Source organism: Pseudophryne corroboree, chromosome 12 (genome assembly GCF_028390025.1).
Source record: "Pseudophryne corroboree isolate aPseCor3 chromosome 12, aPseCor3.hap2, whole genome shotgun sequence".
Taxonomy (NCBI): domain Eukaryota; kingdom Metazoa; phylum Chordata; class Amphibia; order Anura; family Myobatrachidae; genus Pseudophryne; species Pseudophryne corroboree.
This window is the reverse complement of record NC_086455.1, coordinates 177,309,983-177,330,477: the sequence shown is the minus strand read 5'-3', so window position 1 is coordinate 177,330,477 and position 20,495 is coordinate 177,309,983. Positions and strand designations below refer to the sequence as shown.

The following is a 20,495-nucleotide window of genomic DNA, read 5'->3' as shown; positions in this document are numbered from 1 at the left end:
TTATGCCACACTGTAGTGCCTCAGTATTGTACATTATGCCACACTGTAGTGCCTCCTTATTGTACATTATGCCACACTGTAGTACCCCCAGTAATTTATATTATGCCACACTGTAGTGTCCCCCAGTAATGTACATTATGCCACACTGTAGTGCCCCCAGTAATGTACATTATGCCACACTGTAGTGCCCCCAGTAGTGTACATTATGCCACACTGTAGTGTCTAGTTGGTTACATTATGCCACACTGTAGTGCCTCAGTATTGTACATTATGCCACACTGTAGTGCCCCCAATAATTTGCACTATGCCACACTGTAGTGCCCCCCAGTAATGTACATTATGCCACACTGTAATGTCCCCAGTAATGTACATTAAGCCACACTGTAGTTCCTCAGTATTGTACATTATTCCGCACTGTAGTACCCCCAGTAGTGTACATTATGCCACACTGTAGTGTCCCTAGTTAGTCACATTCTGCCACGTTGTGGTGCCCCCAGTCATTGACATTATGCCACACAGTAATTCTCCCAATATCTTACATTATGCCACACTGTGGTGCCTAGTTGGTTACATTATGCCACACTGTCTTGCCTCAGTATTGTACATAATGCCACACTGTAGTGCCCCCAATAGTTTACACTGTGCCACACTGTAGTGCCCCCCAGTAATATATATTATGCCACACTGCCACACTGTAGTGCCCCCAGTAATTTACACTATGCCACACTGCAGTGCTTTCAACTACAGTATTAACATTGACACATTGTACTGCTCCATGCAATTTTACATTTATGCCACACCGTAGTGCTCCTAGAAAATTCTCTTTATGCCAGACTGTAGTTTCCACAGTATTATACATTATGCCACACTGCAGTGCCCCCAGTTATTCACATTATGCCACACTGTAGTGCCCCCAGCTGTGTACATTATGCCACACTGTAGTGCCTCAGTAATGTACATTATGCCACACTGTAGTGCCTCAGTATCGTACATTGTCACACTGTAGTGCCCCTGGCAATGTACATTATGCCACACTGTAGTGCCTCTGTATTGTACATTATGCCACACTGTAGTGCCCCAGAAATGTACATTATGCCACACTGTAGTGCCCCCAGTAATGTCCATTATGCCACACTGTAGTGCCCCCAGTAATGTGCATTATGCCACACTGTAGTGCCCCCAGTAATGCACATTATGCCACACAGTAGTGCCACCAGTAGTATACATCATGCCACACTGTAGTGCCCCCAGTAATGTACATTATGCCACACTGTAGTGCCCCCAGTAATGTACATTATGCCACAGTGTAGTGTCCCTAGTTAGTCGCATTATGCCACATTGTGGTGCCCCCAGTCATTGACATTATGCCACACAGTAATTCTCTCAATATCTTACATTATGCCAAACTGTAGTGACTATTTGGTTACATTATGCCACACTGTAGTGCCTCAGTATTGTACATTATGCCACACTGTAGTGCCTCAGTATTGTACATTATGCTACACTGTAGTGCCCCCAATAGTTTACTCTATGCCACACTGTAGTGCCACCAGTAGTGTACATTATGCCACACTGTAGTGCCCCCAGTAATGTACATTATGCCACACTGTAGTGCCCTGGCAATGTACATTATGCCACACTGTAGTGCCTCAGTATTGTACATTATGCTACACTGTAGTGCCCCCAATAGTTTACGCTATGCCACACTGTAGTGCCACCAGTAGTGTACATTATGCCACACTGTAGTGCCCCCAGTAATGTACATTATGCCACACTGTAGTGCCCGGCAATGTACATTATGCCACACTGTAGTGCCCCCCAGTAATGTATATTATGCCACACTGTAGTGCCCCCAGTCATTGATAGTATGCCACACAGTAATTCTCCCAATATCTTACATTATGCCACACTGTAGTGCCTCATTTTTGTACATAATGCCACACTGTACTGCCCCCCAATAATTTACACTATGCCACACTGCAGTGCTCTCAACTACAGTATTAACATTGACACATTGTACTGCTTCATGCAATTTTACATTTATGCCTCACCGTAGTGCTCCTAGAAAATTCTCTTTATGCCACACTGTAGTTTCCCAGTAAAACTGTAGTGCCTCCAATAATTTATGTTACACTGTTCTGTGGGCCCCCCAGTAATTTACATTATACCACACTGTAGCGCCCCCAGTAATTTACATTATACCACACTGTAGCGCCCCCAGTAATTTACATTATACCTCACTGTAGCGCCCCCAGTAATTTACATTATACCACACTGTAGCGCCCCCAGTAATTTACGTTATACTGCACTGTAGCACCCCCAGTAATTTACGTTTTACTGCACTGTAGTGCCCCCAGTAATGTACATTATACTGCACTGTAGCACCCCCAGTAATTTACGTTATACCGCACTGTAGTGCCCCCAGTAATGTACATTATGCCACACTGTAGTGCCCCCTGTAATGTACATTATGCATCAATAAAATAATCTCAACTATTATCTTTATGCCACATTGTACTGCTCCTTGTATTTTACATTATGCCACACTGTAGTGTCCCCAGTAAATTACATTATGTCACAGTGTAACGCTCCCAAAAATTCACATGTCACACTGTGGTGCCTCCAATAATTTAGAATATGCTGCACTGTAGTGCCCCCAGTAAAGTAAATTATACCACAATAAAGTGCTACCAACTATTAACTTTATGCCACATCGTACTTCTCCCTGTATTTTACATTTTGCCACACTGTAGTGCTCCAGAAAATCATATTATGCCACACCTCCGATAATTTTCACTATGCCACACTGTAGTGCCCCCAGTAATTTACATTGTGCTGCACCATAGTGACCCCATTAGGTAGCACTGCACTTCAATGTAGTGTGCCCAGTAAATTTCATGATGCCACAGAAATTCATGTTATGCCACACTGTAGTGCCCCAATAGGTAACACTACACTATACCTCAGTATACTGTGCCCAGTAATTTACATTATACCGAACTGTAGTAATTGCGCACAGCAGTGACCCTCAATAATTTATATTATGCCACACTGCAGTGCCCAGAATAGCTGACACTACAGTGTGCCTCCATGTAGTGCTACCGGTCAGAGGTTGCACTACTTACTGTACCAGCACTACTTTGGCCTCACTTTACTAACAGTCATGCACTTGTGAATGATCAGTAATAGTGGGATTTGTGTGCAGCTTTTCATACAGTTAAATCCCCCTTTATGTACAGATGTGTCCTCATTATTGCTGCAACCCCTCTCGGTGAGACAGGTCCCATGAAAGTCTACTAGCAGCGACATGAGACAAGACTGTGTTCAGCGCCACATAAATGAATGTGAAGAGAGCAGGTAAGCACACTTTCCTTGTAATAAATGATTTAAGGCATTATGTAGTAGTTTTTGATTGTAAGGAGCAGGTATTTTCAGCAAGTTTGCTGCTAAATTTAAAGCAAGGCATTTAGGGCCCCTTCAGATCCTGCTGTGAGACCCAGAAAGGTCTAGCTACGCCCCTGATATGAAGCTCATTGTACCATTGCAGCTGTACAGATCTACGTAGTGTGTGGCAGCAAAGGACTGGCTGTTTGGCTGCACACTACATAGCTCTGCTCCGCTGTAATGGTTTATACTGACGCTCCGCATGTTACAGCAGGTGTTGTACAATTTATGAGCTTGTGAGTTCGCATGCGCACAGCGTCTATTCACCGCTTCTCTGGTGAGCAGTTCAGCGAGTGTAAGGAGGGGATCTTCCAACTGCCCCCCACTGCGAGACACTGCAACCCTCGGGTGAGACAGCGGGATAGGCTGTGAAAAATGGGACTGTACCGGCAAAATCAGGACAGTTGGTAGGTATATGAAAATAATAATTCTGGGCCAATTAAAGTTGCAGCCCAGCATCTGTAGTATTGCGTATGAGGTGTTGTGCGATGTCTGCAAAACAAATAAGATGCAACATTTTAGGAAAAAAGATGGTAAATTACAACTCCTGCAAGTTTTTATGGTGTGATTGATGGTGTGACCGATAGTGTGACTGATGATATGGCTGATGGTTGGTGTGACTGATAGTGTGGATGATGGTGTGTGGATGATGTTGCTGATGGTATGGCTGATGGTGTGACTGATGGTGTGGATGATGGTGTGGCTGATGGTGTGGCTGATGGTGTGACTGATGGTGTGACTGATGGTGTGGCTGATGGTGTGACTGATGGTGTGACTGATGGTGCGGCTGATGGTGCGGCTGATGGTATGGCTGATGGTGTGACTGATGTTGTAGCTGATGGTGTGACTGATGGTGTGACTGATGGTGTGACTGATGGTGTGGCTGATGGTGTGACTGATGTTGTAGTTGATGATGCGGCTGATGTTGTAGCTGATGGTGTGACTGATGGTGTGACTGATGGTGTGACTGATGGTGTGACTGATGGTATGGCTGATGGTGTGACTGATGTTGTAGTTGATGGTGTGACTGATGTTGTAGCTGATGATGCGGCTGATGTTGTAGCTGATGGTGTGACTGATGGTGTGACTGATGGTGTGACTGATGGTATGGCTGATGGTGTGACTGATGTTGTAGCTGATGGTGTGACTGATGGTGTGACTGATGGTGTGACTGATGTTGTAGCTGATGGTGTGACTGATGGTGTGACTGATGGTGTGACTGATGGTGTGACTGATGGTGTGACTGATGGTGTGACTGATGGTGTGACTGATGGTGTGGCTGATGATGCGGCTGATGTTGTAGCTGATGGTGTGACTGATGGTGTGACTGATGGTGTGGCTGATGGTGTGACTGATGTTGTAGTTGATGGTGCGACTGATGTTGTAGCTGATGGTGTGACCGATGTTGTAGCTGATGATGCGGCTGATGTTGTAGCTGATGGTGTGACTGATGTTGTAGCTGATGATGCGGCTGATGGTGTGACTGATGGTGTGACTGATGTTGTAGCTGATGGTGTGACTGATGGTGTGACTGATGGTATGGCTGATGGTGTGACTGATGGTGTGACTGATGGTGTGACTGATGGTGTGACTGATGGTGTAGCTGATGGTGTGACTGATGTTGTAGCTGATGATGCGGCTGATGTTGTAGTTGATGGTGTGACTGATGTTGTAGCTGATGGTGTGACTGATGGTGTGACTGATGGTGTGACTGATGGTGTGACTGATGTTGTAGCTGATGGTGTGACTGATGTTGTAGCTGATGATGCGGCTGATGGTGTGACTGATGGTGTGACTGATGGTGTGACTGATGTTGTAGCTGATGGTGTGACTGATGGTGTGACTGATGGTATGGCTGATGGTGTGACTGATGGTGTGACTGATGGTGTGACTGATGGTGTGACTGATGGTGTGACTGATGTTGTAGCTGATGGTGTGACTGATGGTGTGACTGATGGTATGGCTGATGGTGTGACTGATGGTGTGACTGATGGTGTGACTGATGGTGTGACTGATGTTGTAGCTGATGGTGTGACTGATGGTGTGACTGATGGTGTGACTGATGGTGTGACTGATGTTGTAGCTGATGATGCGGCTGATGTTGTAGCTGATGGTGTGACTGATGGTGTGACTGATGGTGTGACTGATGTTGTAGCTGATGGTGTGACTGATGTTGTAGCTGATGGTGTGACTGATGGTGTGGCTGATGGTGTGACTGATGTTGTAGCTGATGGTGTGACTGATGTTGTAGCTGATGGTGTGGCTGATGGTGTGACTGATGTTGTAGCTGATGGTGTGACTGATGGTGTGGCTGATGGTGTGACTGATGTTGTAGCTGATGGTGTGACTGATGGTGTGACTGATGGTGTGACTGATGTTGTAGCTGATGATGCGGCTGATGTTGTAGCTGATGGTGTGACTGATGGTGTGGCTGATGGTGTGACTGATGTTGTAGCTGATGGTGTGACTGATGGTGTAGCTGATGGTGTGGCTGATGGTGTGACTGATGGTGTGACTGATGGTGTAGCTGATGGTGTGACTGATGTTGTGGCTGATGGTGTGACTGATGGTGTGACTGATGTTGTAGCTGATGGTGTGACTGATGGTGTGACTGATGTTGTAGCTGATGATGCGGCTGATGTTGTAGCTGATGGTGTGACTGATGTTGTAGCTGATGGTGTGACTGATGGTGTGGCTGATGGTGTGACTGATGTTGTAGCTGATGGTGTGACTGATGGTGTGACTGATGTTGTAGCTGATGGTGTGACTGATGGTGTGACTGATGTTGTAGCTGATGTTGTAGCTGATGGTGTGACTGATGTTGTAGCTGATGGTGTGACTGATGGTGTGGCTGATGGTGTGACTGATGTTGTAGCTGATGGTGTGACTGATGTTGTAGCTGATGGTGTGACTGATGGTGTGGCTGATGGTGTGACTGATGTTGTAGCTGATGGTGTGACTGATGGTGTGGCTGATGGTGTGACTGATGTTGTAGCTGATGGTGTGACTGATGGTGTAGCTGATGGTGTGACTGATGTTGTAGCTGATGGTGTGACTGATGGTGTGGCTGATGGTGTGACTGATGTTGTAGCTGATGGTATGGCTGATGGTGTGACTGATGGTGTGACTGATGGTGTAGCTGATGGTGTGACTGATGGTGTGACTGATGGTGTGACTGATGGTGTGACTGATGTTGTAGCTGATGGTGTGACTGATGTTGTAGCTGATGATGCGGCTGATGTTGTAGCTGATGGTGTGACTGATGGTGTGACTGATGTTGTAGCTGATGGTGTGACTGATGGTGTGGCTGATGGTGTGACTGATGTTGTAGCTGATGGTGTGACTGATGGTGTGACTGATGGTGTGACTGATGTTGTAGCTGATGGTGTGACTGATGTTGTAGCTGATGGTGTGACTGATGGTGTGACTGATGGTGTGACTGATGGTGTGACTGATGTTGTAGCTGATGGTGTGACTGATGGTGTGACTGATGGTGTAGCTGATGGTGTGACTGATGTTGTGACTGATGGTGTGGCTGATGGTGTGACTGATGGTGTGACTGATGTTGTAGCTGATGGTGTGACTGATGTTGTAGCTGATGGTGTGACTGATGGTGTGACTGATGGTGTGACTGATGGTGTGACTGATGTTGTGACTGATGTTGTAGCTGATGGTGTGACTGATGGTGTGACTGATGGTGTAGCTGATGGTGTGACTGATGTTGTGACTGATGGTGTGGCTGATGGTGTGACTGATGTTGTAGCTGATGGTGTGACTGATGGTGTGACTGATGGTGTGACTGATGGTGTGGCTGATGGTGTGACTGATGGTGTAGCTGATGGTGTGACTGATGTTGTGACTGATGGTGTGGCTGATGGTGTGACTGATGTTGTAGCTGATGGTGTGACTGATGGTGTGACTGATGTTGTAGCTGATGGTGTGACTGATGGTGTGGCTGATGGTGTGACTGATGTTGTAGCTGATGGTGTGACTGATGGTGTAGCTGATGGTGTGACTGATGTTGTAGCTGATGGTGTGACTGATGTTGTAGCTGATGGTGTGACTGATGGTGTGACTGATGGTGTGACTGATGTTGTAGCTGATGATGCGGCTGATGTTGTAGCTGATGGTGTGACTGATGGTGTAGCTGATGGTGTGACTGATGTTGTAGTTGATGGTGTGACTGATGTTGTAGTTGATGGTGTGACTGATGTTGTAGTTGATGGTGTGACTGATGGTGTGACTGATGGTGTGACTGATGTTGTAGCTGATGGTGTGACTGATGTTGTAGTTGATGGTGTGACTGATGTTGTAGCTGATGGTGTGACTGATGTTGTAGTTGATGGTGTGACTGATGTTGTAGTTGATGGTGTGACTGATGTTGTAGCTGATGGTGTGACTGATGTTGTAGCTGATGGTGTGACTGATGGTGTGACTGATGGTGTGACTGATGGTGTGGCTGATGGTGTGACTGATGTTGTAGTTGATGGTGTGACTGATGTTGTAGTTGATGGTGTGACTGATGTTGTAGCTGATGGTGTGACTGATGTTGTAGTTGATGGTGTGACTGATGTTGTAGCTGATGATGCGGCTGATGTTGTAGTTGATGGTGTGACTGATGTTGTAGCTGATGGTGTGACTGATGTTGTAGCTGATGGTGTGACTGATGTTGTAGTTGATGGTGTGACTGATGGTGTAGCTGATGGTGTGACTGATGGTGTAGCTGATGGTGTGACTGATGTTGTAGCTGATGGTGTGACTGATGTTGTAGTTGATGATGCGGCTGATGTTGTAGCTGATGGTGTGACTGATGTTGTAGTTGATGGTGTGACTGATGTTGTAGTTGATGGTGTGACTGATGTTGTAGCTGATGATGCGGCTGATGTTGTAGTTGATGGTGTGACTGATGTTGTAGTTGATGGTGTGACTGATGGTGTGACTGATGTTGTAGCTGATGGTGTGGCTGATGGTGTGACTGATGTTGTAGTTGATGGTGTGACTGATGTTGTAGCTGATGATGCGGCTGATGTTGTAGTTGATGGTGTGACTGATGTTGTAGCTGATGGTGTGACTGATGTTGTAGCTGATGGTGTGACTGATGGTGTGACAGATGGTGTAGCTGATGATGCGGCTGATGTTGTAGCTGATGGTGTGACTGATGTTGTAGCTGATGGTGTGACTGATGTTGTAGTTGATGGTGTGACTGATGGTGTGACTGATGTTGTAGCTGATGGTGTGGCTGATGGTGTGACTGATGTTGTAGTTGATGGTGTGACTGATGTTGTAGCTGATGGTGTGGCTGATGGTGTGACTGATGGTGTAGTTGATGGTGTGACTGATGTTGTAGTTGATGATGTGACTGATGTTGTAGTTGATGGTGTGACTGATGTTGTAGCTGATGATGCGGCTGATGTTGTAGCTGATGGTGTGACTGATGTTGTAGCTGATGGTGTGACTGATGTTGTAGTTGATGGTGTGACTGATGTTGTAGCTGATGATGCGGCTGATGTTGTAGCTGATGGTGTGACTGATGTTGTAGTTGATGGTGTGACTGATGTTGTAGCTGATGATGCGGCTGATGTTGTAGTTGATGGTGTGACTGATGGTGTAGCTGATGGTGTGACTGATGTTGTAGTTGATGGTGTGACTGATGTTGTAGCTGATGATGCGGCTGATGTTGTAGCTGATGGTGTGACTGATGGTGTAGCTGATGGTGTGACTGATGTTGTAGTTGATGGTGTGACTGATGTTGTAGTTGATGGTGTGACTGATGTTGTAGCTGATGGTGTGACTGATGGTGTGACTGATGGTGTGACAGATGGTGTAGCTGATGATGCGGCTGATGTTGTAGCTGATGGTGTGACTGATGTTGTAGCTGATGGTGTGACTGATGTTGTAGCTGATGGTGTGACTGATGGTGTGACAGATGGTGTAGCTGATGATGCGGCTGATGTTGTAGCTGATGGTGTGACTGATGGTGTGACTGATGTTGTAGCTGATGATGCGGCTGATGTTGTAGCTGATGGTGTGACTGATGTTGTAGCTGATGGTGTGACTGATGTTGTAGTTGATGGTGTGACTGATGGTGTGGCTGATGGTGTGACTGATGGTGTGACTGATGGTGTGACTGATGTTGTAGTTGATGGTGTGACTGATGTTGTAGTTGATGGTGTGACTGATGTTGTAGTTGATGGTGTGACTGATGTTGTAGTTGATGGTGTGACTGATGTTGTAGTTGATGGTGTGACTGATGTTGTAGCTGATGATGCGGCTGATGTTGTAGCTGATGGTGTGACTGATGTTGTAGCTGATGGTGTGACTGATGTTGTAGCTGATGTTGTAGCTGATGGTGTGACTGATGTTGTAGCTGATGGTGTGACTGATGTTGTAGTTGATGGTGTGACTGATGGTGTGACTGATGGTGTAGTTGATGGTGTGACTGATGTTGTAGTTGATGGTGTGACTGATGTTGTAGCTGATGGTGTGACTGATGTTGTAGCTGATGGTGTGACCGATGTTGTAGCTGATGATGCGGCTGATGGTGTAGCTGATGGTGTGACTGATGTTGTAGTTGATGGTGTGACTGATGTTGTAGTTGATGGTGTGACTGATGTTGTAGCTGATGGTGTGACTGATGTTGTAGCTGATGGTGTGACCGATGTTGTAGCTGATGATGCGGCTGATGTTGTAGCTGATGGTGTGACTGATGGTGTGGCTGATGGTGTGACTGATGTTGTAGCTGATGGTGTGACTGATGGTGTAGCTGATGATGTGACTGATGTTGTAGCTGATGGTGTGACTGATGGTGTAGCTGATGGTGTGACTGATGTTGTAGCTGATGGTGTGACTGATGTTGTAGCTGATGATGCGGCTGATGTTGTAGCTGATGGTGTAGCTGATGTTGTAGTTGATGATGCGGCTGATGTTGTAGCTGATGGTGTGACTGATGGTGTGACTGATGGTGTGACTGATGTTGTAGCTGATGGTGTGACTGATGTTGTAGCTGATGATGCGGCTGATGGTGTAGCTGATGGTGTGACTGATGGTGTAGCTGATGGTGTGACTGATGTTGTAGCTGATGGTGTGACTGATGTTGTAGCTGATGGTGTGACTGATGTTGTAGCTGATGGTGTGACTGATGTTGTAGCTGATCATGTGGCTGATGTTGTAGTTGATGGTGTGACTGATGTTGTAGCTGATGGTGTGACTGATGTTGTAGCTGATGGTGTGACTGATGTTGTAGCTGATGGTGTGACTGATGTTGTAGCTGATCATGTGGCTGATGTTGTAGCTGATGGTGTAGCTGATGTAGCTGATGATGCGGCTGATGTTGTAGCTGATGGTGTGACTGATGTTGTAGCTAATGGTGTGACTGATGTTGTAGCTGATGGTGTGACTGATGTTGTAGCTGATGGTGTGACTGATGTTGTAGCTGATCATGTGACTGATGTTGTAGTTGATGGTGTGACTGATGTTGTAGTTGATGGTGTGACTGATGTTGTAGTTGATGGTGTGACTGATGTTGTAGCTGATCATGTGGCTGATGTTGTAGTTGATGGTGTGACTGATGTTGTAGTTGATGGTGTGACTGATGGTGTAGCTGATGGTGTGACTGATGTTGTAGTTGATGGTGTGACTGATGTTGTAGTTGATGGTGTGACTGATGTTGTAGCTGATGGTGTGACTGATGTTGTAGTTGATGGTGTGACTGATGTTGTAGTTGATGGTGTGACTGATGTTGTAGCTGATGGTGTGACTGATGTTGTAGCTGATGATGCGGCTGATGTTGTAGTTGATGGTGTGACTGATGTTGTAGTTGATGGTGTGACTGATGTTGTAGTTGATGGTGTGACTGATGTTGTAGTTGATGGTGTGACTGATGTTGTAGCTGATGATGTGACTGATGGTGCGGCTGATGGTGTGACTGATGTTGTAGCTGATGATGCGGCTGATGTTGTAGCTGATGGTGTGACTGATGTTGTAGTTGATGGTGTGACTGATGTAGCTGATGATGCGGCTGATGTTGTAGCTGATGGTGTGACTGATGTTGTAGCTGATGGTGTGACTGATGTTGTAGCTCAGCCGTGGCCAACCTGTGGCTCTTGAGCCGCATGCGGCTCTTTCTTTATTCAAATGTGGCTCCCGACACTCAGTCACCTGACCACAACAGAGCCTGGAAACTGGTGCACTCCAACCAGACACACAGCAGCACTTCAGTGACAGAAAGCTGAGGGAGCCAGATACTGGACTGTAGTGACATATGAGGGTGGGCTGGAGTGACAAAGGAGAATCCTGGCAGGAGAGACACAACGGGGGAGCTGCCTGGAGTTACACAGGAGGGTGCTGGCTGGAGTGACACAGGAGGGTGCTGGCTGGAGTGACACAGTGACACATGGGGGAGCTGGCAGGAGTGACACAGGAGGGTGCTGGCTGAAGTGACACATGGAGGAGCTGAAGTGTATTATGTGAATATGGCTTTTTCAATATATTTTGTGTGGCTCTGGATTTTTTTCTTTTATGTGGAAGTGTATTTTTCAATGTATTTTATGTTGATTCTGGCTTTAAAATGTATTTTATGTGGATCTGGCATTTTCATTGTCTTTTATACCAGGGGTGTGGCCTAGCAGGCACAAGGTCACACCCCATTTTTGCACACGTGCCTTTGGCTTGATGTCGGCTCTTTGACGTACCTAACAAGATTTGTTGGCTCTTTGTCTCTGACTGGTTGGCCACCCCTGTTGTAGCTGATCATGTGGCTGATGTTGTAGTTGATGGTGTGACTGATGTTGTAGTTGATGGTGTGACTGATGGTGTGACTGATGTTGTAGCTGATGGTGTGACTGATGTTGTAGCTGATGGTGTGACTGATGTTGTAGCTGATCGTGTGACTGATGTTGTAGTTGATGGTGTGACTGATGTTGTAGTTGATGGTGTGACTGATGTTGTAGCTGATGGTGTGACTGATGGTGTGACTGATGGTGTGACTGATGTTGTAGCTGATGGTGTGACTGATGGTGTGACTGATGGTATGGCTGATGGTGTGACTGATGGTGTGACTGATGGTGTGACTGATGGTGTGACTGATGGTGTGGCTGATGATGCGGCTGATGTTGTAGCTGATGGTGTGACTGATGGTGTGACTGATGGTGTGGCTGATGGTGTGACTGATGTTGTAGTTGATGGTGCGACTGATGTTGTAGCTGATGGTGTGACCGATGTTGTAGCTGATGATGCGGCTGATGTTGTAGCTGATGGTGTGACTGATGTTGTAGCTGATGATGCGGCTGATGGTGTGACTGATGGTGTGACTGATGTTGTAGCTGATGGTGTGACTGATGGTGTGACTGATGGTATGGCTGATGGTGTGACTGATGGTGTGACTGATGGTGTGACTGATGGTGTGACTGATGGTGTAGCTGATGGTGTGACTGATGTTGTAGCTGATGATGCGGCTGATGTTGTAGTTGATGGTGTGACTGATGTTGTAGCTGATGGTGTGACTGATGGTGTGACTGATGGTGTGACTGATGGTGTGACTGATGTTGTAGCTGATGGTGTGACTGATGTTGTAGCTGATGATGCGGCTGATGGTGTGACTGATGGTGTGACTGATGGTGTGACTGATGTTGTAGCTGATGGTGTGACTGATGGTGTGACTGATGGTATGGCTGATGGTGTGACTGATGGTGTGACTGATGGTGTGACTGATGGTGTGACTGATGGTGTGACTGATGTTGTAGCTGATGGTGTGACTGATGGTGTGACTGATGGTATGGCTGATGGTGTGACTGATGGTGTGACTGATGGTGTGACTGATGGTGTGACTGATGTTGTAGCTGATGGTGTGACTGATGGTGTGACTGATGGTGTGACTGATGGTGTGACTGATGTTGTAGCTGATGATGCGGCTGATGTTGTAGCTGATGGTGTGACTGATGGTGTGACTGATGGTGTGACTGATGTTGTAGCTGATGGTGTGACTGATGTTGTAGCTGATGGTGTGACTGATGGTGTGGCTGATGGTGTGACTGATGTTGTAGCTGATGGTGTGACTGATGTTGTAGCTGATGGTGTGGCTGATGGTGTGACTGATGTTGTAGCTGATGGTGTGACTGATGGTGTGGCTGATGGTGTGACTGATGTTGTAGCTGATGGTGTGACTGATGGTGTGACTGATGGTGTGACTGATGTTGTAGCTGATGATGCGGCTGATGTTGTAGCTGATGGTGTGACTGATGGTGTGGCTGATGGTGTGACTGATGTTGTAGCTGATGGTGTGACTGATGGTGTAGCTGATGGTGTGGCTGATGGTGTGACTGATGGTGTGACTGATGGTGTAGCTGATGGTGTGACTGATGTTGTGGCTGATGGTGTGACTGATGGTGTGACTGATGTTGTAGCTGATGGTGTGACTGATGGTGTGACTGATGTTGTAGCTGATGATGCGGCTGATGTTGTAGCTGATGGTGTGACTGATGTTGTAGCTGATGGTGTGACTGATGGTGTGGCTGATGGTGTGACTGATGTTGTAGCTGATGGTGTGACTGATGGTGTGACTGATGTTGTAGCTGATGGTGTGACTGATGGTGTGACTGATGTTGTAGCTGATGTTGTAGCTGATGGTGTGACTGATGTTGTAGCTGATGGTGTGACTGATGGTGTGGCTGATGGTGTGACTGATGTTGTAGCTGATGGTGTGACTGATGTTGTAGCTGATGGTGTGACTGATGGTGTGGCTGATGGTGTGACTGATGTTGTAGCTGATGGTGTGACTGATGGTGTGGCTGATGGTGTGACTGATGTTGTAGCTGATGGTGTGACTGATGGTGTAGCTGATGGTGTGACTGATGTTGTAGCTGATGGTGTGACTGATGGTGTGGCTGATGGTGTGACTGATGTTGTAGCTGATGGTATGGCTGATGGTGTGACTGATGGTGTGACTGATGGTGTAGCTGATGGTGTGACTGATGGTGTGACTGATGGTGTGACTGATGGTGTGACTGATGTTGTAGCTGATGGTGTGACTGATGTTGTAGCTGATGATGCGGCTGATGTTGTAGCTGATGGTGTGACTGATGGTGTGACTGATGTTGTAGCTGATGGTGTGACTGATGGTGTGGCTGATGGTGTGACTGATGTTGTAGCTGATGGTGTGACTGATGGTGTGACTGATGGTGTGACTGATGTTGTAGCTGATGGTGTGACTGATGTTGTAGCTGATGGTGTGACTGATGGTGTGACTGATGGTGTGACTGATGGTGTGACTGATGTTGTAGCTGATGGTGTGACTGATGGTGTGACTGATGGTGTAGCTGATGGTGTGACTGATGTTGTGACTGATGGTGTGGCTGATGGTGTGACTGATGGTGTGACTGATGTTGTAGCTGATGGTGTGACTGATGTTGTAGCTGATGGTGTGACTGATGGTGTGACTGATGGTGTGACTGATGGTGTGACTGATGTTGTAGCTGATGGTGTGACTGATGGTGTGACTGATGGTGTAGCTGATGGTGTGACTGATGTTGTGACTGATGGTGTGGCTGATGGTGTGACTGATGTTGTAGCTGATGGTGTGACTGATGGTGTGACTGATGGTGTGACTGATGGTGTGGCTGATGGTGTGACTGATGGTGTAGCTGATGGTGTGACTGATGTTGTGACTGATGGTGTGGCTGATGGTGTGACTGATGTTGTAGCTGATGGTGTGACTGATGGTGTGACTGATGGTGTGACTGATGTTGTAGCTGATGGTGTGACTGATGGTGTGGCTGATGGTGTGACTGATGTTGCAGCTGATGGTGTGACTGATGGTGTAGCTGATGGTGTGACTGATGTTGTAGCTGATGGTGTGACTGATGTTGTAGCTGATGGTGTGACTGATGGTGTGACTGATGGTGTGACTGATGTTGTAGCTGATGATGCGGCTGATGTTGTAGCTGATGGTGTGACTGATGGTGTAGCTGATGGTGTGACTGATGTTGTAGTTGATGGTGTGACTGATGTTGTAGTTGATGGTGTGACTGATGTTGTAGTTGATGGTGTGACTGATGGTGTGACTGATGTTGTAGCTGATGGTGTGACTGATGTTGTAGTTGATGGTGTGACTGATGTTGTAGCTGATGGTGTGACTGATGTTGTAGTTGATGGTGTGACTGATGTTGTAGTTGATGGTGTGACTGATGTTGTAGCTGATGGTGTGACTGATGTTGTAGCTGATGGTGTGACTGATGGTGTGACTGATGGTGTGACTGATGGTGTGGCTGATGGTGTGACTGATGTTGTAGTTGATGGTGTGACTGATGTTGTAGTTGATGGTGTGACTGATGTTGTAGCTGATGGTGTGACTGATGTTGTAGTTGATGGTGTGACTGATGTTGTAGCTGATGATGCGGCTGATGTTGTAGTTGATGGTGTGACTGATGTTGTAGCTGATGGTGTGACTGATGTTGTAGCTGATGGTGTGACTGATGTTGTAGTTGATGGTGTGACTGATGGTGTAGCTGATGGTGTGACTGATGGTGTAGCTGATGGTGTGACTGATGTTGTAGCTGATGGTGTGACTGATGTTGTAGTTGATGATGCGGCTGATGTTGTAGCTGATGGTGTGACTGATGTTGTAGTTGATGGTGTGACTGATGTTGTAGTTGATGGTGTGACTGATGTTGTAGCTGATGATGCGGCTGATGTTGTAGTTGATGGTGTGACTGATGTTGTAGTTGATGGTGTGACTGATGGTGTGACTGATGTTGTAGCTGATGGTGTGGCTGATGGTGTGACTGATGTTGTAGTTGATGGTGTGACTGATGTTGTAGCTGATGATGCGGCTGATGTTGTAGTTGATGGTGTGACTGATGTTGTAGCTGATGGTGTGACTGATGTTGTAGCTGATGGTGTGACTGATGGTGTGACAGATGGTGTAGCTGATGATGCGGCTGATGTTGTAGCTGATGGTGTGACTGATGTTGTAGCTGATGGTGTGACTGATGTTGTAGTTGATGGTGTGACTGATGGTGTGACTGATGTTGTAGCTGATGGTGTGGCTGATGGTGTGACTGATGTTGTAGTTGATGGTGTGACTGATGTTGTAGCTGATGGTGTGGCTGATGGTGTGACTGATGGTGTAGTTGATGGTGTGACTGATGTTGTAGTTGATGATGTGACTGATGTTGTAGTTGATGGTGTGACTGATGTTGTAGCTGATGATGCGGCTGATGTTGTAGCTGATGGTGTGACTGATGTTGTAGCTGATGATGTGACTGATGTTGTAGTTGATGGTGTGACTGATGTTGTAGCTGATGATGCGGCTGATGTTGTAGCTGATGGTGTGACTGATGTTGTAGTTGATGGTGTGACTGATGTTGTAGCTGATGATGCGGCTGATGTTGTAGTTGATGGTGTGACTGATGGTGTAGCTGATGGTGTGACTGATGTTGTAGTTGATGGTGTGACTGATGTTGTAGCTGATGATGCGGCTGATGTTGTAGCTGATGGTGTGACTGATGGTGTAGCTGATGGTGTGACTGATGTTGTAGTTGATGGTGTGACTGATGTTGTAGTTGATGGTGTGACTGATGTTGTAGCTGATGGTGTGACTGATGGTGTGACTGATGGTGTGACAGATGGTGTAGCTGATGATGCGGCTGATGTTGTAGCTGATGGTGTGACTGATGTTGTAGCTGATGGTGTGACTGATGTTGTAGCTGATGGTGTGACTGATGGTGTGACAGATGGTGTAGCTGATGATGCGGCTGATGTTGTAGCTGATGGTGTGACTGATGGTGTGACTGATGTTGTAGCTGATGATGCGGCTGATGTTGTAGCTGATGGTGTGACTGATGTTGTAGCTGATGGTGTGACTGATGTTGTAGTTGATGGTGTGACTGATGGTGTGGCTGATGGTGTGACTGATGGTGTGACTGATGGTGTGACTGATGTTGTAGTTGATGGTGTGACTGATGTTGTAGTTGATGGTGTGACTGATGTTGTAGTTGATGGTGTGACTGATGTTGTAGTTGATGGTGTGACTGATGTTGTAGTTGATGGTGTGACTGATGTTGTAGCTGATGATGCGGCTGATGTTGTAGCTGATGGTGTGACTGATGTTGTAGCTGATGGTGTGACTGATGTTGTAGCTGATGTTGTAGCTGATGGTGTGACTGATGTTGTAGCTGATGGTGTGACTGATGTTGTAGTTGATGGTGTGACTGATGGTGTGACTGATGTTGTAGCTGATGGTGTGACTGATGGTGTGACTGATGTTGTAGCTGATGATGCGGCTGATGTTGTAGCTGATGGTGTGACTGATGTTGTAGCTGATGGTGTGACTGATGTTGTAGTTGATGGTGTGACTGATGGTGTGACTGATGTTGTAGTTGATGGTGTGACTGATGTTGTAGTTGATGGTGTGACTGATGTTGTAGTTGATGGTGTGACTGATGTTGTAGTTGATGGTGTGACTGATGTTGTAGTTGATGGTGTGACTGATGTTGTAGCTGATGATGCGGCTGATGTTGTAGCTGATGGTGTGACTGATGGTGTAGCTGATGATGTGACTGATGTTGTAGCTGATGGTGTGACTGATGTTGTAGCTGATGTTGTAGCTGATGGTGTGACTGATGTTGTAGCTGATGATGCGGCTGATGTTGTAGCTGATGGTGTGACTGATGTTGTAGTTGATGGTGTGACTGATGTTGTAGCTGATGATGCGGCTGATGTTGTAGCTGATGGTGTGACTGATGGTGTGACTGATGTTGTAGCTGATGGTGTGACTGATGGTGTGACTGATGTTGTAGCTGATGGTGTGACTGATGTTGTAGTTGATGGTGTGACTGATGTTGTAGTTGATGGTGTGACTGATGTTGTAGTTGATGGTGTGACTGATGGTGTGACTGATGTTGTAGCTGATGGTGTGACTGATGGTGTGACTGATGTTGTAGCTGATGTTGTAGCTGATGGTGTGACTGATGTTGTAGTTGATGGTGTGACTGATGGTGTAGCTGATGGTGTGACTGATGTTGTAGTTGATGGTGTGACTGATGGTGTGACTGATGGTGTGACTGATGTTGTAGCTGATGATGCGGCTGATGTTGTAGCTGATGGTGTGACTGATGGTGTGACAGATGGTGTAGCTGATGGTGTGACTGATGGTGTGACTGATGTTGTAGCTGATGGTGTGACTGATGTTGTAGCTGATGGTGTGACTGATGGTGTGACTGATGTTGTAGTTGATGGTGTGACTGATGTTGTAGTTGATGGTGTGACTGATGTTGTAGTTGATGGTGTGACTGATGTTGTAGTTGATGGTGTGACTGATGTTGTAGTTGATGGTGTGACTGATGTTGTAGCTGATGATGCGGCTGATGTTGTGGCTGATGGTGTGACTGATGGTATGGCTGATGGTGTGACTGATGTTGTAGCTGATGATGCGGCTGATGTTGTAGCTGATGGTGTGACTGATGGTATGGCTGATGGTGTGACTGATGTTGTAGTTGATGGTGTGACTGATGTTGTAGCTGATGGTGTAGCTGATGTTGTAGTTGATGATGCGGCTGATGTTGTAGTTGATGGTGTGACTGATGGTGTAGCTGATGGTGTAGCTGATGTTGTAGTTGATGGTGTGACTGATGTTGTAGCTGATGATGCGGCTGATGTTGTAGCTGATGGTGTGACTGATGGTATAGCTGATGGTGTAGCTGATGTTGTAGTTGATGATGCGGCTGATGTTGTAGCTGATGGTGTGACTGATGGTGTGACTGATGGTGTGACTGATGTTGTAGCTGATGGTGTGACTGATGTTGTAGCTGATGGTGTGACCGATGTTGTAGCTGATGATGCGGCTGATGTTGTAGCTGATGGTGTGACTGATGGTGTGGCTGATGGTGTGACTGATGTTGTAGCTGATGGTGTGACTGATGGTGTAGCTGATGGTGTGACTGATGTTGTAGCTGATGGTGTGACTGATGGTGTAGCTGATGGTGTGACTGATGTTGTAGCTGATGGTGTGACTGATGTTGTAGCTGATGATGCGGCTGATGTTGTAGCTGATGGTGTAGCTGATGTTGTAGTTGATGATGCGGCTGATGTTGTAGCTGATGGTGTGACTGATGGTGTGACTGATGGTGTGACTGATGTTGTAGCTGATGGTGTGACTGATGTTGTAGCTGATGATGCGGCTGATGGTGTAGCTGATGGTGTGACTGAAGGTGTAGTTGATGGTGTGACTGATGTTGTAGTTGATGGTGTGACTGATGTTGTAGCTGATGGTGTGACTGATGTTGTAGCTGATGGTGTGACCGATGTTGTAGCTGATGATGCGGCTGATGGTGTAGCTGATGGTGTGACTGATGTTGTAGTTGATGGTGTGACTGATGTTGTAGTTGATGGTGTGACTGATGTTGTAGCTGATGGTGTGACTGATGTTGTAGCTGATGGTGTGACCGATGTTGTAGCTGATGATGCGGCTGATGTTGTAGCTGATGGTGTGACTGATGGTGTGGCTGATGGTGTGACTGATGTTGTAGCTGATGGTGTGACTGATGGTGTAGCTGATGGTGTGACTGATGTTGTAGCTGATGGTGTGACTGATGGTGTAGCTGATGGTGTGACTGATGTTGTAGCTGATGGTGTGACTGATGTTGTAGCTGATGATGCGGCTGATGTTGTAGCTGATGGTGTAGCTGATGTTGTAGTTGATGATGCGGCTGATGTTGTAGCTGATGGTGTGACTGATGGTGTGACTGATGGTGTGACTGATGTTGTAGCTGATGGTGTGACTGATGTTGTAGCTGATGATGCGGCTGATGGTGTAGCTGATGGTGTGACTGATGGTGTAGCTGATGGTGTGACTGATGTTGTAGCTGATGGTGTGACTGATGTTGTAGCTGATGGTGTGACTGATGTTGTAGCTGATGGTGTGACTGATGTTGTAGCTGATCATGTGGCTGATGTTGTAGTTGATGGTGTGACTGATGTTGTAGCTGATGGTGTGACTGATGTTGTAGCTGATGGTGTGACTGATGTTGTAGCTGATGGTGTGACTGATGTTGTAGCTG

General features: G+C 46.6%; 1 protein-coding gene across 4 annotated transcripts in view; it reads left to right on the top strand.

Moving 5' to 3' along the window:
• Positions 1 to 3,243: 3,243 nt before the first annotated feature.
• Positions 3,244 to 20,495, top strand: part of BEGAIN (brain enriched guanylate kinase associated) — a 256,003-nt gene continuing 238,751 nt past the window's right edge. For all 4 annotated transcript variants that reach the window (XM_063948638.1, XM_063948637.1, XM_063948639.1 and 1 more), the window contains exon 1: positions 3,244 to 3,357. In XM_063948638.1, the coding sequence (XP_063804708.1) occupies positions 3,308 to 3,357 (50 nt within the window). In that variant the 5' untranslated portion in view covers positions 3,244 to 3,307. The remainder of the gene's footprint in view (positions 3,358 to 20,495) is intronic.